This window comes from Phoenix dactylifera, chromosome 9 (assembly GCF_009389715.1).
Source record: "Phoenix dactylifera cultivar Barhee BC4 chromosome 9, palm_55x_up_171113_PBpolish2nd_filt_p, whole genome shotgun sequence".
NCBI classification, from domain to species: Eukaryota; Viridiplantae; Streptophyta; class Magnoliopsida; order Arecales; family Arecaceae; genus Phoenix; species Phoenix dactylifera.
Genome location: NC_052400.1, coordinates 19415128 through 19432098, shown reverse-complemented (window position 1 = coordinate 19432098; position 16971 = coordinate 19415128). Strand labels below are relative to the sequence as shown.

Sequence of the window (16971 nt, the reverse complement as noted above, 5' to 3'; positions counted from 1 at the left end):
CCGTGGTTCCATCATGGTTGCGCGGAGCATTGCTCAATAAGATGCCACGCCTTCCATCGGACTCAATTTTAGCTTCCCAAGGTGCCAAGCAACACCGCTAGAGGTTCAGATCAGGTTGGTTTAGGGTTATTTTTGGAACATAACCAACTTAAATTGGATTCCTAGAATCGAAATCGAAATTGAACCGAGCTATTAAAAAAATAAATCCAAACCAAGCCAAAAAATTTTGGCTCAATTTGATTTATCAAGTTGATGTTCAATAGATTGGGCTAATGAACTCGACTAAGTCTAAACATATTTTTTTAATATATATATATATATATATATATATATATATATGAATGATTGATGTTCAATGACCTAACTTAATAGATTGGACTAAGTCTAAAAATATAAAAAAATTAATATATATATATGTGTGTGTGTGTGTAAACACATATGGGTCTAGTGATGTCAATAGGGCAGATTTGATAGGGTTACGGAAAAAACAGAAACCGAACCCGCAATCCACCACCGCCCCCCAAAAACAAAACAAAAATCCAATGATTTTTGGAATAAAAAAATACAGCCGCAACAAAACTCAAACCAAATATTATTTAACTTTTTTATTCATTTTAACATTTTCATATATAAATACCCAAATTAAAGATATTATCTATAATGCTCATATAATTCATACCAACTTAACTAATAAATATATCCAAAAATAATAACACAATCGTCCAACAAACTCAATAATTTTAAAATAATAATGTATCCATCCAACAAATATAATAATCTAAGTTAAAAATAAGTCTAACTGCATCAAAGAAAATAAGTCCAACAAATACAATAACCGCAAAAAAAAAAACAAAAGGAGAAAAAAAGATGCCTCTCTAGTTTCTAGTATTTGTCCATTTAGTTATTTACCCATCCATAATCTATGAACGGTTCCGATTGAATGGGATAAAGAGCTAATATTTATATTAAATAAAAGGTTTTGCGCGATATTGGGTATGTTTGGTTTCGTGTTCGAGTTCGACTTCAGATCACACTAAAACTAAAACTAAATAGTTTTTGACTTTTAAAATCATCACCAAAACCATTCTTATTTAATTCCAGTTAAAACCATCCCATCCAACTCAAGAATGAGTAAAATATTTCAGCATCCATCCTTGTTGACATCCTTATATGGATAGGTTGGTTTAAATATATATATTAGTTGGTTTGGATTAATTTGGGTCGAATCAATTTGAATATATATATATATATATATATATATATATATATATATATATATATATATATATATATATATATATATATATATATATATATATATGCCGAACCGATAAAGATAAGTCGGATTGGTTTGTATGCACATATCTATATTTTTGCATGTGGGTTGGGTTAGATAGGATCAAATTGGTTTTTCAAAAATTTAAATTGAAATTAAACATAGATTTTTTGGTTCCAAAATTTTCTCAAACTAACATTAAATTGAATTAAAAAAAACTGATACAAATTGAATCTTGGAAACCAAGTTCAGCTATGTTTATAATTTGGCAGGTTTTGTTTGCACACTCGGCAGGATGTGGCTGGAAACACACAGAACTCCCTTGCTTTGCGATAATTGGGCCCCGCTTTGTCCTAATATGCATGCCTGCGATACACTGGATCTTGCAAGTTGCTTACCCTTGTTGCGTGTCTCACTAGAATACTTCTTACATTTGAGCACCCATATCTCTGAGGCGGGCTCCGTACTTACAACCCAATCCCCATCCAAACCTCTCTTCTCGAGGTAATTATTGTCTTCACTGTATTACACCAGCTTGCACATACAACCAATCACGATCGTTGGTTTTTATGGTAAGGTGCATCAAGATCGTTGGCTGCGCGCACTGCCACGTGGCGAATGCAGTACAGGCAATAATTTAGGAAGTCACGAGTTCTGATGAGCAGTGGAATGCGCATAAAGATCCATTTTTTCAACCCAAAGACATCACGCCCGTCCACAAACTGCGTCAGCGCGACGCATATGGACGAAGCGAACAGATAATGCTTTAGGCCTAGAAATTTAATTTGGGCTTGGATTTTTATTTTTCTTTTTCCTATAAAAGCGTGCTTTCGTGACGCCTCGCTTTGTCTCCGCACGGAACCGCCTCTCCTCGTCCCCTCTCGCTCCGAACCCCTCCTCCTTCAAAGAATTCAGCTAGTGTTAGGGTTTTGATCTCTCCTGCGGATAATGGAAGGCGTACTGGATTCCTCGTCTCTAGCTTGCAGACGCCTGGTCGTCCTCTCTGCTCACCTCGCCACCGGCGCCTCCTCCGCCGTTGTCGGTGGCTGTATCCCGCCGGTTCTGGAGAGATCGCCCGTCTCCGCCCAGGATATCGAGCGGCCTCCGACGAATCTCGGCGGTTCGTTGACGGTGACCGATGGGAGAACGGGGAAGAAGTATGAAATCAAGGTTTCCGAAGAAGGAACCGTCAGAGCTACCGATTTCAAGAAGGTGTGGACATGTTTTAACGGTTATTATATGTGAAGTTTTAATTTTTATTATTCCAGTTTTTGGTTCTTAAATAGAAATTGATTTAATTACTGTGACGCTAATTTGGATACCGTTCTGAAGTATTACTTCCTGATCATTTTTTTCCTTTATTTTCTTTATCTGTTTGTCAATGGGAACGAGTTATTTTCTTGATGTAGTGTTATTGAAACACGACAAAAGGGATTTTTTTTTTTATGGTAGGGGAAATCACTATTTATGGTACTAAATTATCCTTTTTCGGTTGAGAATCGAAAAATAAAGTCATAATCTTGTTTTTTTTTCCCAGATAATTTTTAATTGTCTGTAGTTGTTTAGTTGGATTTGTTTCCAACCATACAAGCCTCTGATCTATTTTTCCAAACTCTTCTAGTTGCTGCTGTAATTGTTGGCTCAAATAGTAGGCGCTTTAAATTTGAGAAGATAACGGTTGTAGGTGGGACAGATTATGGCAGGTAAATACGACAAGGGGCTCAAACTCTATGATCCAGGTTATCTCAACACCGCTCCAGTCCGTTCATCCATCTGTTATATTGATGGAGAAGAAGGGATTCTTCGCTACAGAGGCTACCCGATCGAGGAGTTAGCTGAAAGCAGCACATTTCTAGAAGTGGCTTATCTCTTAAGTGAGCCTCGTCCGCTGACCATTTTTTCTAGATAATTAAATGGTCTTATGGATGCAAACACCTAACCTGTTTCCTTTTTGTAGTGTATGGGAACTTGCCTTCTCAAAGCCAGTTGGTAGACTGGGAGTTTACAGTTTCTCAGCATTCTGCTGTTCCTCAGGGCATTCTGGTTTGTCCTTGGTTCCTATTTTTATTTCACTACAAAAAATTACATGTATCACTACGAGTTATTTTTCTTATTCATATACATTTTCTTCTATTGATAAAAGAAGTATAAGCAGAAATTAATTTTTTTTCCCAGTTTAATTATAACAATAACTGCACAGCTTTTGATTTTCTCTTTCTGTAGGATATTATACAGTCAATGCCTCATGATGCACACCCAATGGGAGTACTTGTCAGCGCAATGAGTGCACTTTCTGTCTTCCATCCAGATGCAAACCCTGCTCTTAGAGTAAGCTTTCTAACATTAACACGTTGAGGCGAATCAAAATACATCGAAATCTATAGTTTTTCTTGAACAGAAAGAAATCCATATTTATTCTTGAATAGATCGTTTTCTGGGAGGGTGTCAAGAAAAGGTGGTTATTTCTGAGCTTTGTAAATGCACATTTTTCTTCAAAATTTATATTTGCTTTGTTGACGGTAATATTTTGTCTGGAACAGTACAAGTTCTTTCAATTTTTAGTGCACCCTGTGGAATCTATTTGTGTTTCTTTCATCGCAAGTGCTAAAGAAATATGTAACTTGACTTTTTTGGTGGCAAACAACATACAGACCTGTACTGTCACCGTAAGAAGCATCCATAATATGTGAAAAATCTATATCTGGATGACAACCTAAAAGTCAGGTTGTATGCTTTGCTGACGTTTTTCTTACACACAAATATGCATGCACATATGTAATCATTTCAAAATACAGATCTTAAAAAGGATAATAGTAATTTCCTGTTGGCAACAGTCTCCCCTCCCTCTCCCTTCTGCAAATATTGCACTGTACACTGGCACTTTTAGTCTCCAGACCTTGTCGTTGTTCATCAACACTTGAGAATGGTTTTAGTAGTTGTCTTAAACTCATGCAGAAGTTTAAATTCTGGCATACTGTTGTCATTCATTCGTTCCTTTGTTCACTCATGCAGCTAGAATGTATTCCTACATAGATCTCATCCACGCATCCTTTTGGTTTGTGTAGGGCCAAGATCTTTATCGGTCAAAGCAAGTAAGGGACAAGCAAATTGCAAGGATACTTGGAAAGGTATGTCCTATATTCTCCTTGTATCCTGAGGATGTTTTTCTTTTCTTTTTGAAAGTTTAAATATCAATCTTGTGTTGGTCTTGATTTTTAAGAGGATACAAATAAAATCCTTGCAGATTTGTCATTCTCATAGGATTAACCTTTGCAAGCTTGATCATGCAGTCACATAGCCTATTTAGCCTTGATATGTGATTTTTGCAGATTAATGATTGTTGCTTTTTTGCAGATATTTGTAGATATGTGATTTTAGCCTTGATAGAATTGAGAATGTCTACCTACTCATGATAAATAATCTCGTATCTGCAGGCACCAACAATTGCAGCTGCTGCCTATTTACGGATGGCAGGAAGGCCTCCTGTTCTTCCTTCCAGCAGTCTTTCGTATTCAGAGAACTTCTTGTACATGTTGGACTCATTGTAAGTTTAAGAACACCTTTTTGGTTCCCATTTCTGAGAATCATTATTGCATTATGTTTACATTTTAAATTTACTTTAAGCATTAGTAAAATAACAAAAGAAACCTTTTGCTTGTATCAATGAAGTTCTTCAATTTATGCTTTAGTAGAACAAGCGGATACACATGAAACCCACTATCTCCGTAGTTCACATTTTTTCTACTATATTGCAGGGGTAACAGATCATATAATCCTAACCCTCGACTTGCTCGGGTTCTTGATATTCTTTTCATCCTGCATGCTGAACATGAAATGAACTGCTCCACAGCTGCTGCTAGGCATCTTGCTTCCAGGTATTTACTCTGAACTCCAAAATTGTTAAAAGGTTGGGGTGGTTGCATCATATTTCTGGTATTACTTTTGTAGTGGTGTGGATGTCTTTACTGCTCTTGCTGGAGCTGTAGGAGCTTTGTATGGTCCACTTCATGGTGGGGCAAATGAGGTATGACATAAATTCATGAATTTTTATATTATTATTTTGATCTGGCATCATTGATCATGCTCAGAAAATCCAATAAACTTCTGCTGGCATAGGCAACAACCTCTAGATTGCAAATCAAGTGTGCTGCACCATATGATATACTTCATGTTCTTTCTTGCACATCTGTGTAAAGAAATTCATTTTTGTTTCAAGCTTAAATGAGCTAAGAAGCTCAGTTTTAGGTCATCTTCTTGTGAGCAGCCTTTATAATTTGTTGACGCAGGCCCATGTTAAACTTAGAACCACAAAAGGTGAATGGAACATCTGACCTGACAGACACCGTTTTTCTTGCGAATTCCAGGCTGTTCTTAAAATGCTAAATGAAATCGGAAAAGTTGAAAATATTCCACAGTTTATAGAGGGTGTGAAGAACAGGTAACCATGTTTCTGCTTCTTCTTAAAAGAATCAGTTGTTGTTGTTTATGCACATATCATGCATTAAATATCTAATTTTGATTTTTTGAGTAATTTTGATTTGTTTGTTTCTATTTCAACTGCATGAATGTGTAGGAAGCAGAAGATGTCAGGTTTTGGACATCGTGTGTACAAAAATTATGACCCCCGTGCTAAGGTCATTCGCAAATTGGCAGAGGAAGTCTTCTCAATTGTTGGACGTGATCCTCTAATTGAGGTTTTAAATTTTATTCTCTACATTAAGCAATATATTCCAATCTTCATTTTCTTCTTTTCAGATGATATTCAAGATAGTATTGAAAAAATTTGTATTGAAATTTGGAAAGGTCAACCAACAAAACTATGTTTTGCAACATTGTAGTTCGCTTGTGCTGAACTTAGAACTTAGTTTTCAACCTTTTCTTAATTGCGCAATAAAGTGTTAGCATGGTTCAGCTGTAATTACCATCCCAGCTGCCTGTACGTTGCTCATGGGCTATACATGCAGGATTTATTGGAATCCAAGTAATTATGTAGAAATAAATTTTTATCACCCGAGTTTCTCTTTATACTGGTTGCAAAAATATAGAATGGCATGAAAATGAGGTGGGAAAGCCCTTTCTTTTTTTTTTTTTTGATTGACAAGTTTTGAGATCAATTTGTTATGCACTATCAAGTATACGGTAAGCTGGAGATAGGAGATTAATCAGATGTATGTAGTAAATTTTTAGCAGGACGTCTTCTTTGCTATATGTATGATTTTAACTTTTGACTTCTTTTAATCATTATACATGTTTGGACCTAGAATACAAAGTTTTTTATGATCGATACCAACCAAATATTAATTAAAACGAACTGAATACGGGTCTTTCTGTACAAAGTTCACTGCATTATTTTCTATTTTATTTTTATAACTTCTTAAAAATGTGAGCATGTTCATAGGTAGCTGTTGAGTTAGAGAAAGCTGCGCTGTCAGATGAGTATTTTGTTAAGAGGAAGCTTTATCCTAATGTTGATTTTTACTCAGGCCTAATCTACAGGTATATTCAGCAGATTTGATTTACTTTTTCTTCCAGTGTTGCATCAAGAATTAATTACATGCTATTACCTTATCAGGGCTATGGGATTTCCAACAGAGTTCTTTCCTGTTCTGTTTGCTATCCCTCGTATGGCCGGCTACTTGGCACACTGGCGAGAATCACTTGATGATCCTGATACGAAGATCATGAGACCACAGCAGGTCAGTATATAATACAGATAAAAGTCATGATAATCAAGTGGTTTTCCTTTTGTAGCATTAAGATTGAAATTCCATCAGATCATGTGTCTTGATGTGAAGAAGATGGAACATTGATGCACACTTTAGCCATATGTTTGGGTCAATTTTATTATTATCTGATATTAAACTCTCTTGGAAAATATTGAGATGAATTCTTCAACCTTTTGTATCATTTCCCAGTATTCCCTCATATCGTCATTTATTACGTAAATCAACTTTTTAATGCCAGGCTAGTTGTAAACTTAACCAGATTCTTATTCTTTTCAACATTTCATTTCTCTCTGTATGCTTGTTTGAGGATCAAAATCACTGTATCAAGGAGTTGAAATCCAAGTAGTCTCTTTTCCTTGCTAAAGCAAGAAAAATTGGCATATCAAGTGTGTCAATGTTGCTCGTCATGACTGATAGCATTTAGCATGCTCATTGAATTTTTTCTACTTGTTGAAATAATGCAATTTTTCAACTGTAAGCTGACTGACTTTATTTAACTGTGTCAAGATACATAAATTTACTGATTTTCCAGTTCCCCTGTCATGATTAAATGGTGGACTTGAGCCAAAAACATCAGTGTTTCAGTTTCCAGTTTCTTTAGCATAAAGATGAATGTGATGCAGCAGTGATGATATTGGCAAGGGCTGAGTCAAATTAACCAGTCATATTTCCTTGGTCACGAACAGTGAATGATGGGTTTGGATATAGTCAACTATGCAAGGTGGCATAAGAAAAAAGAAAACTCTGTATGAAGTTTGACGGGTGTATCCTAGGTTTAAATTTCTAACAGACAATCTCAAATGATAAGAAGGGCATGGTAGTAGTTTCAATTTGCAATTATTTATCATACTGGAATGTTACAGATGGAGTGTGATAAGCAGGAAACAATCTTGAAATGCATGAAAGGGAAAGGCACATGGAGGCTGCATTACACTATTTATTGTAGACTTCTGTTAAGGAAAAGTTTTAAGGTTATCTAAACTACTGATGCATTTACCCATGACTGAAGGTGTGCAATCTTTGAGGATCTTTATTTGTGACTTTGAACTAGTAAAACCTTTTGGAACTGATAGAACAGTAACTGCTGAAAGATGTATTAGATGTATTTCAGATGACACCAAGGGAAGGGAGTTCTGGAGCAATGACGTGATATTTTTTCAAAAGAGTGACCATAATGAAATGAAGCTTGATGTTCATAAGAATAACTATTACTGATCACAAAATAGATGGATTTCTCTTTTTTTTTTTTGATTTAAAATGAAAATAAATAGGTGTGAAGTAAGTATTGTGCAAATTGATGTTTGTAGCATGCCTTCTACATTGGTTGTGGAGACGTATGTTTGATCAAAAATCTAGAACGAAGATTAGACTACTCTCTATTCTTTAAGACTACTCCATAGAGAGATGCATTAATTCATAGTTGTAGAAAATGATGGTTCAATTGGTGGAATATTGTGGACCATTTTTTGGAAGGGAAAACTGATATTTGGTGGTGCAGTTAATAAAATGGAACCATATTAACATGCTAACATTTTAAAAAGTTGCTAACATTCTGCGATAAGGAATGGTGAAAATTGTTGACTCGAACTACAAAGATCTAGAATGATAATCTGCCACTCTGTTGTTTTACTGATATCTAGTAGGGTTCGGAACTCTTCAGTCTTCAACACACATCTTGTCATCTCACCTTGTCTCCCTCTTTTTTTCCCCAGTTCAGGATAGTTCCGTTCATAGACCATATAACATTGAATCCATTAATTTGGTTTCATGTCTGCCGCCTTCATCTTGAATTTTCAGAAATTTTCAGTTTAATTTGGTAAGTATCTATGGATATGTCCCATCTGCAATGCCCAGGCGGGGGAAAAAAAACTTTCCTCAAAAACACCTGGCAATAAAAGTCTTGAATATCATGAAAAATTTATGGATAATTAGTGGGATAATTAAGAGTTGCTGATTATTTGGTCGTATATATGTTATAACATAGCAACAATATAACAGCCATTACAATGTTATAATGGTGGTTATGTAAAACTTTGGTTGTGCTGCTGAAGTAACAGAGAGGAGTTTAGCTTAAATCTCCCTCCCCTCTTCCCCTTTCCAATCAGAAAGCAATCTTGAATATCGGAAATGCTATACGTAGACATTTGGGAAGCCCATGCTTGTCGTAATCTGTTTGTACTGCAATTTATGAGGTTTCCTTTTCCCTGAATGTTTGTCTATCTTTGTCCAGAACCTAGCAACCATGTAAGCATTTAGTCTTACTAAATATAAATTATGTTGGTATATGAAATGAATGCACTTTGTCTCTATATCTTATTTCTTCCCTATTTGATCTTCTAGGTGTATACTGGTGTATGGCTTCGGCATTATACACCTGTCAGAGAGCGATTGATGTCAAATGAGGCTGACAAGCTTGGTCAGGTGGCAGTTTCAAATGCAACAAAGCGGCGGCTGGCTGGGTCTGGTTTGTAACTTAGCCCTGACTTGCAGCAAATGCTTTAATAAAAGCAAGCAGGCAATCCTTTTTACTGTAGTAGCATTATAATGCTAGGGCTGAAGCTGTGTTGTAGCCTGAGACACCGAGCAATTGTTCTTGGTCATCACGAGCTCAGAATAATGTTATCAGAATGAATATTAATAAACATGTTCAGTTTTTGTGATGTCGTAGATGTAAACTGCACTCTCTTTCCCTTTTTGAGTTCCTTTTTATGATTTGCATTCTTTGGGATTGAAATAGATTTATATCTTTTATATTGGACTCGTGCAGATCTTGCAGATGTTGTTTCTACACTTTCCAGGAAATGGTGGGACTTGATGTGGAATTAGGAGATGATAGAAATATATGAGTACAGATTAGGAAGAGGGAATTTTCTCGAGAGGGGATTGGGGATGAGAGAAATAATAAGTAGGGGGATGATGTGGAATTTTCTCTTCTTTTTTTTTTTTTTGAGATAAAAAGGTGACAATCTCTCCTCCACTCCTGCTTTCTCTCTCCTTTATAGTTGTGTAGATGGATATTAGGGAATTACCCTTGTGTCGCAGGGAGAAATTAGAAAAAAATTAAAGGCTTGAAACTATTAATTGATTTTTTGCTTTGGAAATTCATCTAATAATAGAATAATTATAAAATCCTTTGATAATTTATACAAAGATACAAAATAACGAAGCATAAGAATATGTTGATAATAATGATATATAAAATAAGAAAATATGCAAATATATCAATAAATATTGAATAAATAAGAAAACGTGCAAATATATTGACAAATAAGAAAAAATATAAAATAAGTAAAAATACAAATTTATCAACAAATAATAATATTGATTGTTCTGGAAGTAAGGATAAGAAAATTAATACCATGTGGTAAGCTCGCTGGATATTTTTAGAGTCTCACTGCCCAGTCAGAGTGGGTCATGGAGACAGCTTTAACTAAATGATTAATATATTTTCTTCGTCAATATTTTTAGATGCAAAATTTTATCAATGTATCTAAAAATGACTCCTTTTAGTTGTTGGTGGGAGGAAATCTATGTGCAGACGAAATCAAATAATCCACGCTTAACACTGAAAGTAAAAAGAGATCAAATATTGGGATAGCAAAAGTTTTTCTGCTTTGATAAATAAATTAATTGAATAAATAAAAACTTGAGCAATAGTAAAGATTTTAGAGAAGTTCAACACAGATGGAAGCAGAGTTTTTAAGAGGGGGGGTAAAAAGAAAATTCAAATTGAAGCAAGGGAAACAATCTTTTTGCTTTTTTTTTTTTTCCTTCTGTTTTAATCTGATAGCACAGGATCACAATATACGAATTAGTTGTATACAGGAGATACATACTTTACCTTTGGCACTAGCCAAGAGAAACTTCTCTTGGAGAACTGTATTATTATTCCTGTCAATCACTTATTTCAGAATTAGTGAAATTGTATATCACTGTTCTTTCAGACCTGATGCATTGTATTATTTTTTGACATTTATGTCTTCATTTGCTTATTTACTTCCTGAAAGTTGATTGCCCTTGGAATCACATAAAATCCATGTTTTTCTAGGATGACAAGTTTGAGAGGCCATATAATCAGAATATATGTTGTGAAGGCTTGACTGCAGCTAGAAAACTCATACAATCTTCTAGTTGGATGGGGATAAAGTGAACCCCACTGCAACACCAGAAATCCCTGGCTCAGAGAATGATGATATGCATGTAGTTCATGTGAGTCAAATTGGATGCTGTAAATTACTGTAGCTTGTTTATAACCAATTACTTCCCTATTTTGCAATGTCATACTGACATGGAAAATTTTTGGGGCTGTATCAGCCTGACCTTAGTGGTAAAATTTGTGGTTCATCTCTCTTTTCTGGTTTTCTCCCCCCTTCTTTTTGGGTGCAAGGCCTTCTGTATGTGAATGATAAGGACACAAACTGTTGAGAAATATCTATTATACGTAGCGGTTATTACTTTGACCTTTGTAAAGTGAAAGTGATTATGAGTCTCTTCCATCAGTGATGGGGGTTCTTGGCACTGCAACCTTAAGAGTAATATTTCTTCTCTACTTTTATGTTTTCGTGAGATTTAGTTATGCGTGTATATATTAATACAGTCGGGCACTTGTCCTCGTGGAGGCATTCCTAATTAAAAGAACAAAAATTCCTTTTACTCATTGTTCATGGTTTTCCTTTCGTAAAATTTTTGCCAAAAACATCCATCTTATCATTCAACCACTCACTTAAAGGCATAAAATTGAAGTGTTTGCTTTGTCTAAACCTAAACTCAGACTGAATATTGAGAGCTTTTTTTTGGTATTGCTTTTATTTTCAAATATTTAAGAAGTAAAATTAACTAGATTAAACAACTTGTATGGTGAAATCTTTTTTTTTTGGAAATTATTTGTAAAATATTCGATGCTTTGTTTGCAATAGGAGTGAAAATAAAATTAAGAAATAGTAGAAGTTTAATGCAAATGCTATCCTCAACATTAACCTCTATTGAGGTATTCCATTAATTTGTAGAGAACAAAAATACAAAAGCAAAAATAAATGCCAAACTGGCCCTTACGAAATGCGTGCGTTACATATTTTGCATGAGAAATTTAGAGGACTAGTCCTCTAATTGCCTTTTTTTTTCGAGTTGGAAATTTGATTTTGCCTGGAGGAGGAAGAAAAGGTGAAAAGTATCTTAAAAAAATCTTAAAAAATTAAAGAGAAACTCACCATTGGGAATGCCGTCATGACTCAAAAAGACTACTCCGTTTAATTGGCGCATTTGGACGGCATTTTTACAAAAGAAAAATTTCTTTCGAACACTTGAGGGTCTACCTAATTGCAATCCAGATTCTATATCATGACATTATTGCAATTAAATTCTTCAGAGAAAAATTTTATGGTGTATTCTTCAAAAAAATTATTAGTATCGATAAAGGCTTTAAAATAACACATTTGAGATCATCTATATTATTTTATGTTTTGAACCGGAACTGTCTAGGTAAGCCAAGGAGTAAGAGGAGGTATTCATGGGATTATTAGGTTGGAACAATATATCTTAGAAACCTCTTAATTATATTCAAATCCACTTTGGATGAGCCCTGAAATTTTTGGTAGAGCAGCTACCAAAAGTCATTGACAGTTTGGATATTATCTCTCACATGCAACATGGGTGGGATGCGGGCTTGGCATAGTTTAAGAGCTGGATTCTCCCAATTGCGATACACATGCCCCGCCAAAAAAAAGTATGTGAGATCTCCTACTTGATCTTAGCCAGAAGGCCCAAAAAGACTATTTCTTCCATATCCAAATCCAATACTCCAACTCTCTAATTTTCCTCAGCAATTTCACAGCTCACATGCTGACACGGCCGCAACCGCACGACGCCAGACGCCGCTTCCCGGCACATGGAGCCTTCCGGCCCTGGCATGCTGAGGCAGCAAGGCCCTTGGCTCGCGTGGGACCTGTGTTGCGCTCATCGCCGGTCCGCGCCCTTTTCCACCACCCCGCTCGGGCTCTGTCGGGCACCTGCTGCCGCGGCGGCGGCGCCCCCTACCACCCCAGTAGGGCATCCGCCCAAAGCCGGTCCCGGAGTTCCAAAGTACTAAGGAGTATTGCAAACGCGGTCAGCTTCTTAGAGGGACTATGGCCGCTTAGGCTACAGAAGTTTGAGGCAATATTAAGTCTGTGATGCTCTTAGATGTTCTGGGTCACGCATGCTACACTAATTTATCTAATGAGTCGATAGCCTTGGCCGACAAGCTTGGGTAATATTCGAAATAAGTAAAATAACGTTAAAAATAGTGGAATTTCACTTACTCCTATTTATCCTACATTCTCAAGTCATTTTACAAAGTCAAATATAGTTAAGCTCAACAGAGTCTCCTTTCCCTCCTGATTCTGCCAAGCATGTTCAACCTCCTTGCTATTAAATGCTACCTTTATTATTTCCATAGAGTTATCAATGCAAAGATTACGCCTCATCTTTTAAAAAGAAAAATACATTTAAAAAAAAAGATAAAGGATCCGAGGATATTCCAAAGAAGAATCGTTCTGTAGAATTTTCATGGCTATCTGCTAACAATTTGCTCGAAAAAAAAAGTATTTGCTAAGTATCTGCCAACAAGCTAGCCAACTAACCTCTCCTTTCACTTGTTCAAAAAGTTTGGCGAGGAAACCTTAGATCTTGTTTGTCTACTTGGCGGTTCCATCAATTCCAACAATTTCACCCTCATCGAGTTCACATCATCTTAAAAAAATAAGAGGACGCAACCTTATAAGCGGTAAAATGTCTGTCCCTGATTATTTTGCATTTTTAGACTCTTAGTCTATAAGATTTTAAGTTTGCTGGTTATCAGATAGCTAACCTAAGCACACCCACCTACAATATTTATACAGATGATCTTCTCAGTAGTTCAGGAGCATTCAACATTACATTAAGAAGTGCTCTCTCATAGAATATGGCTTGCAAGGAATATGAGAATTGTTCCAAACTCAAGCAGAGATCTACGCGCAGAAAGCGAAATAAATTTAAGAAAACATAATCTTCAAAATAAATAAATAAATAAGGAAAAAATATAATGACAAATACAAGTCTTCTTCCATGGACCAACTTGCATCACACGCTACCAGTGAGAGCTCTCTTTCTGTATATATCCATGGAAGAAGGAAAATGAGAGGGTTACAGCAATAATGGACTGCATAGAACTATATGCTCTTTATCTGGAGTTGTTCCTGCTCAAGCTTTTAGGGAATAAGATACTCCTGGTGATCTCACGCAAGGGCTTGTTGGTGAAGCGGATGAGGTTGTACGCCCATGCCCCTGTCACTGCCCCACAGATTGGACCAACGATGTACACCCATATACTCTCATATCGGTTGGCCACGATCGCCGGCCCTAGGCTCCTCGCCGGGTTCATCGATGCTCCTGATATAGGGCTGTCACAAAAATTAACCAGGCTTATAATTCATGCTACGTTGGCTTTCTCATGAAAAGCATGTATGATGTGCTCGACTTCGAACCACAGAGGGATTTGAACATTTCAAGCCAAGGATTATGACCTAAACATGCTATATCGAGCAATTCAATATATATGTACGTACGTATCTATGTATGCATAGGTACATGTATATGCATATAAAAGTATATATGTGTATATGTTTGTGCGTATGTATGTATGCATGTATGAACATTTCATTGTAGATTTGATTAATGATGTTTGAATATATACCCGGCGAAAAGCACATTTAGGAGGACAGTAGCTCCAACTGCTAGCCCTGCCAATTCTCCAATCTGGACAATGGAAACGGTCAAATAAGATCACCATGAACTTTTCACCAACAGATAAACCTAAAAAAAACCCTTTGAAGAAACTTGTGGCCATTTGATTTCGAAATTGAAGGCGAATTGGCTGACAGAATCAAAAGCCGCAAGTTTTTATCCAGTGAGTGATTCGATACTTGTTTATATTATATTTTCAGAGCTGTTTGTCTCACCGCTCTTTTGTCAGTGGCCACACCAGATATCACAAACATGAGGTAGAAGGAGATGATGAACTCAAGCACCAGCGACTGTACATCTGAGCCAGCCGGAATGGTTCCTGCAAAGAGTTCACGTTTTCCTCCGAACAGCAACCGCAGCGTACCACTTGCAAGGGTCGATCCCAACACTTGAGCAAATATATATGCCGGCACCTACATGAACGTAAGGTTGAAGGGATAGCTTGAGATAAGAGTGGTCATATAGAAAGCATGGAATTTTCTCAATCAAGCTGAGATTGTTCGACCTATGGACTAGAGTTCAATCAAATCAAACACCTGATTCCATGGAAACCTTCGACAGGTAGCGAAGGCAATGGTGACGGCGGGATTGAAATGAGCTCCGGAGATGTGGCCGATCGAGTAGACCATAACCATGACCACCATCCCCCACACAATGCTTATGCCAGGGAATGTAACAGTGCCCTTGCTTAGATTAACTGTCACCGAGCCACACCCGGCAAATATCAAAAAGTAGGTCCCAAACACTTCAGCAATTATCTGCACATAATTTGAGTGAAAAAAAAGCAATCACCATCTCTATTAAAGTTGTTTGAATCTTGTCCATCACAATAAAATATAACAGTATGGCGAGATGGCTGATAAATCGTCTGCACGAAAAACCAATGGAATTGCTTCACAGGTGATCAAGGAGTTGGCCAACTACCTACAACCATAGCTTCAAAATGCCACCATCAAATCTCGTGAGAAGATTCACCAACTAGGTTTCACTCGCGAATACTGTTATATATGTTCCTGTTTCTGCTGATGGAGGATAATGAAATGGAAAAAAGAAACGGTCCAACCCCTTGCATCAGAAAAGGAACATAATAGTATTCGCGAGTGAAACCTAGCTAGGAGACGGTCCAACCCCTTACATCAGAAAAGGAACTAGATTTTGTCTCTACGTTTGGAAAGCCTTCTGTTTTCTTCTTTAAGAAAACATGCAAATAAAAGTCCAACCAAACAGATTGCTATTAAATTTTTTTTTCAAAAAAAAAAACAATTGTTAAGTAAGAATTATTAGACGTGCAGTTGGCGTGCACGTATGCTGGTGCTTTTAATAAATGATGATGCGTACGTTTTGGAATCACATCCAGTTTGATCAACGATTGAAAGTAAGAATGGTCGAACCCGCAAACGCCTTCGAAGCACGATATATTTTCACTAAATAGAGACAGAGATCACGACAATACATAGATGTATTGGAAATAGAGATCTCAAACACACACAAAGAAACTCTATTTTACGGTACTTATTAAATCCATCTCTAAAGTGAGCACATGAGAATAAAGGAAAAAATGAATGCAATTACAAAATATAGGAGAAGAAGTCTCACCTTTTGGAGGAAAGGAATATAGAGACTAAAGCCACAGCGTTCGATGGTAGTAGAATTCCCATAGCCATGATCTGGAATAGCACGCTCTTCTTCTCTCGGAAACCCAGCGGTTCCCTCCTCCATATACCTCTCCTGCATCCCATTAGCATCCGAATTCTCTCCATTCCCTCCCATCTCTCTATCTCTTTCTCTCTCTCTCTCTCTCACACACACACACACCAGACCAAGAGATGGACAGAGCAACTGCAAGGACAAAGAAGAAGACTTCGACTTGGGCTTGTATTTATCGACTTGGGCTTGTATTTATCGGCAGATGGAGACCCAGCCAGGGGAGGAGGAGGAGAAGACCCGGTAGAACTCTGGCTTGGCTTTATTCTTTAATGAACTTTTTTTTATATTCGTTTTCTTCACACTGTGTTGACCACTATCTCACGGTATTCTTGGCCGAAGGAATGGATAGCAGTGATGGAGCGAGGGAATATCGGTTCTAATGGAGGAATTATTTGGAAGGCGTGAAGGCCAAAAGCTGGTATTGGACAGCAGAGGAAGTGAACGGAATGGGGAGGGGTGATACCCAAAAAATTGATACTTTATATAACAATCCCCATGTGGATC

At 36.8% G+C, this 16971-nt stretch overlaps 2 protein-coding genes across 2 annotated transcripts; one reads left to right on the top strand and one right to left on the bottom strand.

Moving 5' to 3' along the window:
• Positions 1–1967: 1967 nt before the first annotated feature.
• Positions 1968–9736, top strand: LOC103710265 (citrate synthase, glyoxysomal-like). Its single transcript, XM_008795930.4, has 13 exons — positions 1968–2488; positions 2970–3150; positions 3234–3319; positions 3500–3604; positions 4342–4404; positions 4711–4820; positions 5032–5151; positions 5225–5300; positions 5641–5714; positions 5850–5970; positions 6675–6772; positions 6849–6972; positions 9343–9736. The coding sequence occupies exons 1-13, from the start codon at positions 2225–2227 to the stop codon at positions 9472–9474; spliced, it is 1554 nt and encodes a 517-aa protein (XP_008794152.2). The 5' UTR covers positions 1968–2224; the 3' UTR covers positions 9475–9736.
• Positions 9737–13971: 4235 nt separating this feature from the next.
• On the bottom strand, positions 13972–16815 carry LOC103710267 (aquaporin NIP1-1-like). The gene is made up of 5 exons (XM_008795931.3): positions 16357–16815; positions 15297–15518; positions 14976–15173; positions 14711–14772; positions 13972–14417 (listed from the first exon to the last, which is right to left on the bottom strand). Exons 1-5 carry the CDS (start codon positions 16528–16530, stop codon positions 14198–14200), a joined length of 876 nt encoding a protein of 291 aa, XP_008794153.2. The 5' UTR covers positions 16531–16815; the 3' UTR covers positions 13972–14197.
• Between the last annotated feature and the right edge of the window lie 156 nt (positions 16816–16971).

Bases quoted from the DNA above. Each gene is read 5' to 3' on its own strand.
- LOC103710267 (XM_008795931.3), bottom strand. From the start codon at position 16,530: ATGGGAGGGAATGGAGAGAATTCGGATGCTAATGGGATGCAGGAGAGG. The intron at 15,519-16,356 runs GTGAGACTTCTT...AATTATGTGCAG, and splicing joins ATATTCCTTTCCTCCAAAAG to ATAATTGCTGAAGTGTTTGG. The intron at 14,418-14,710 runs GTATATATTCAA...TTTTTGTGACAG, and splicing joins CTAAATGTGCTTTTCGCCGG to CCCTATATCAGGAGCATCGA.
- LOC103710265 (XM_008795930.4), top strand. From the start codon at position 2,225: ATGGAAGGCGTACTGGATTCCTCGTCTCTAGCTTGCAGACGCCTGGTC. The intron at 3,320-3,499 runs GTTTGTCCTTGG...CTCTTTCTGTAG, and splicing joins CTGTTCCTCAGGGCATTCTG to GATATTATACAGTCAATGCC. The intron at 4,405-4,710 runs GTATGTCCTATA...TCGTATCTGCAG, and splicing joins TTGCAAGGATACTTGGAAAG to GCACCAACAATTGCAGCTGC.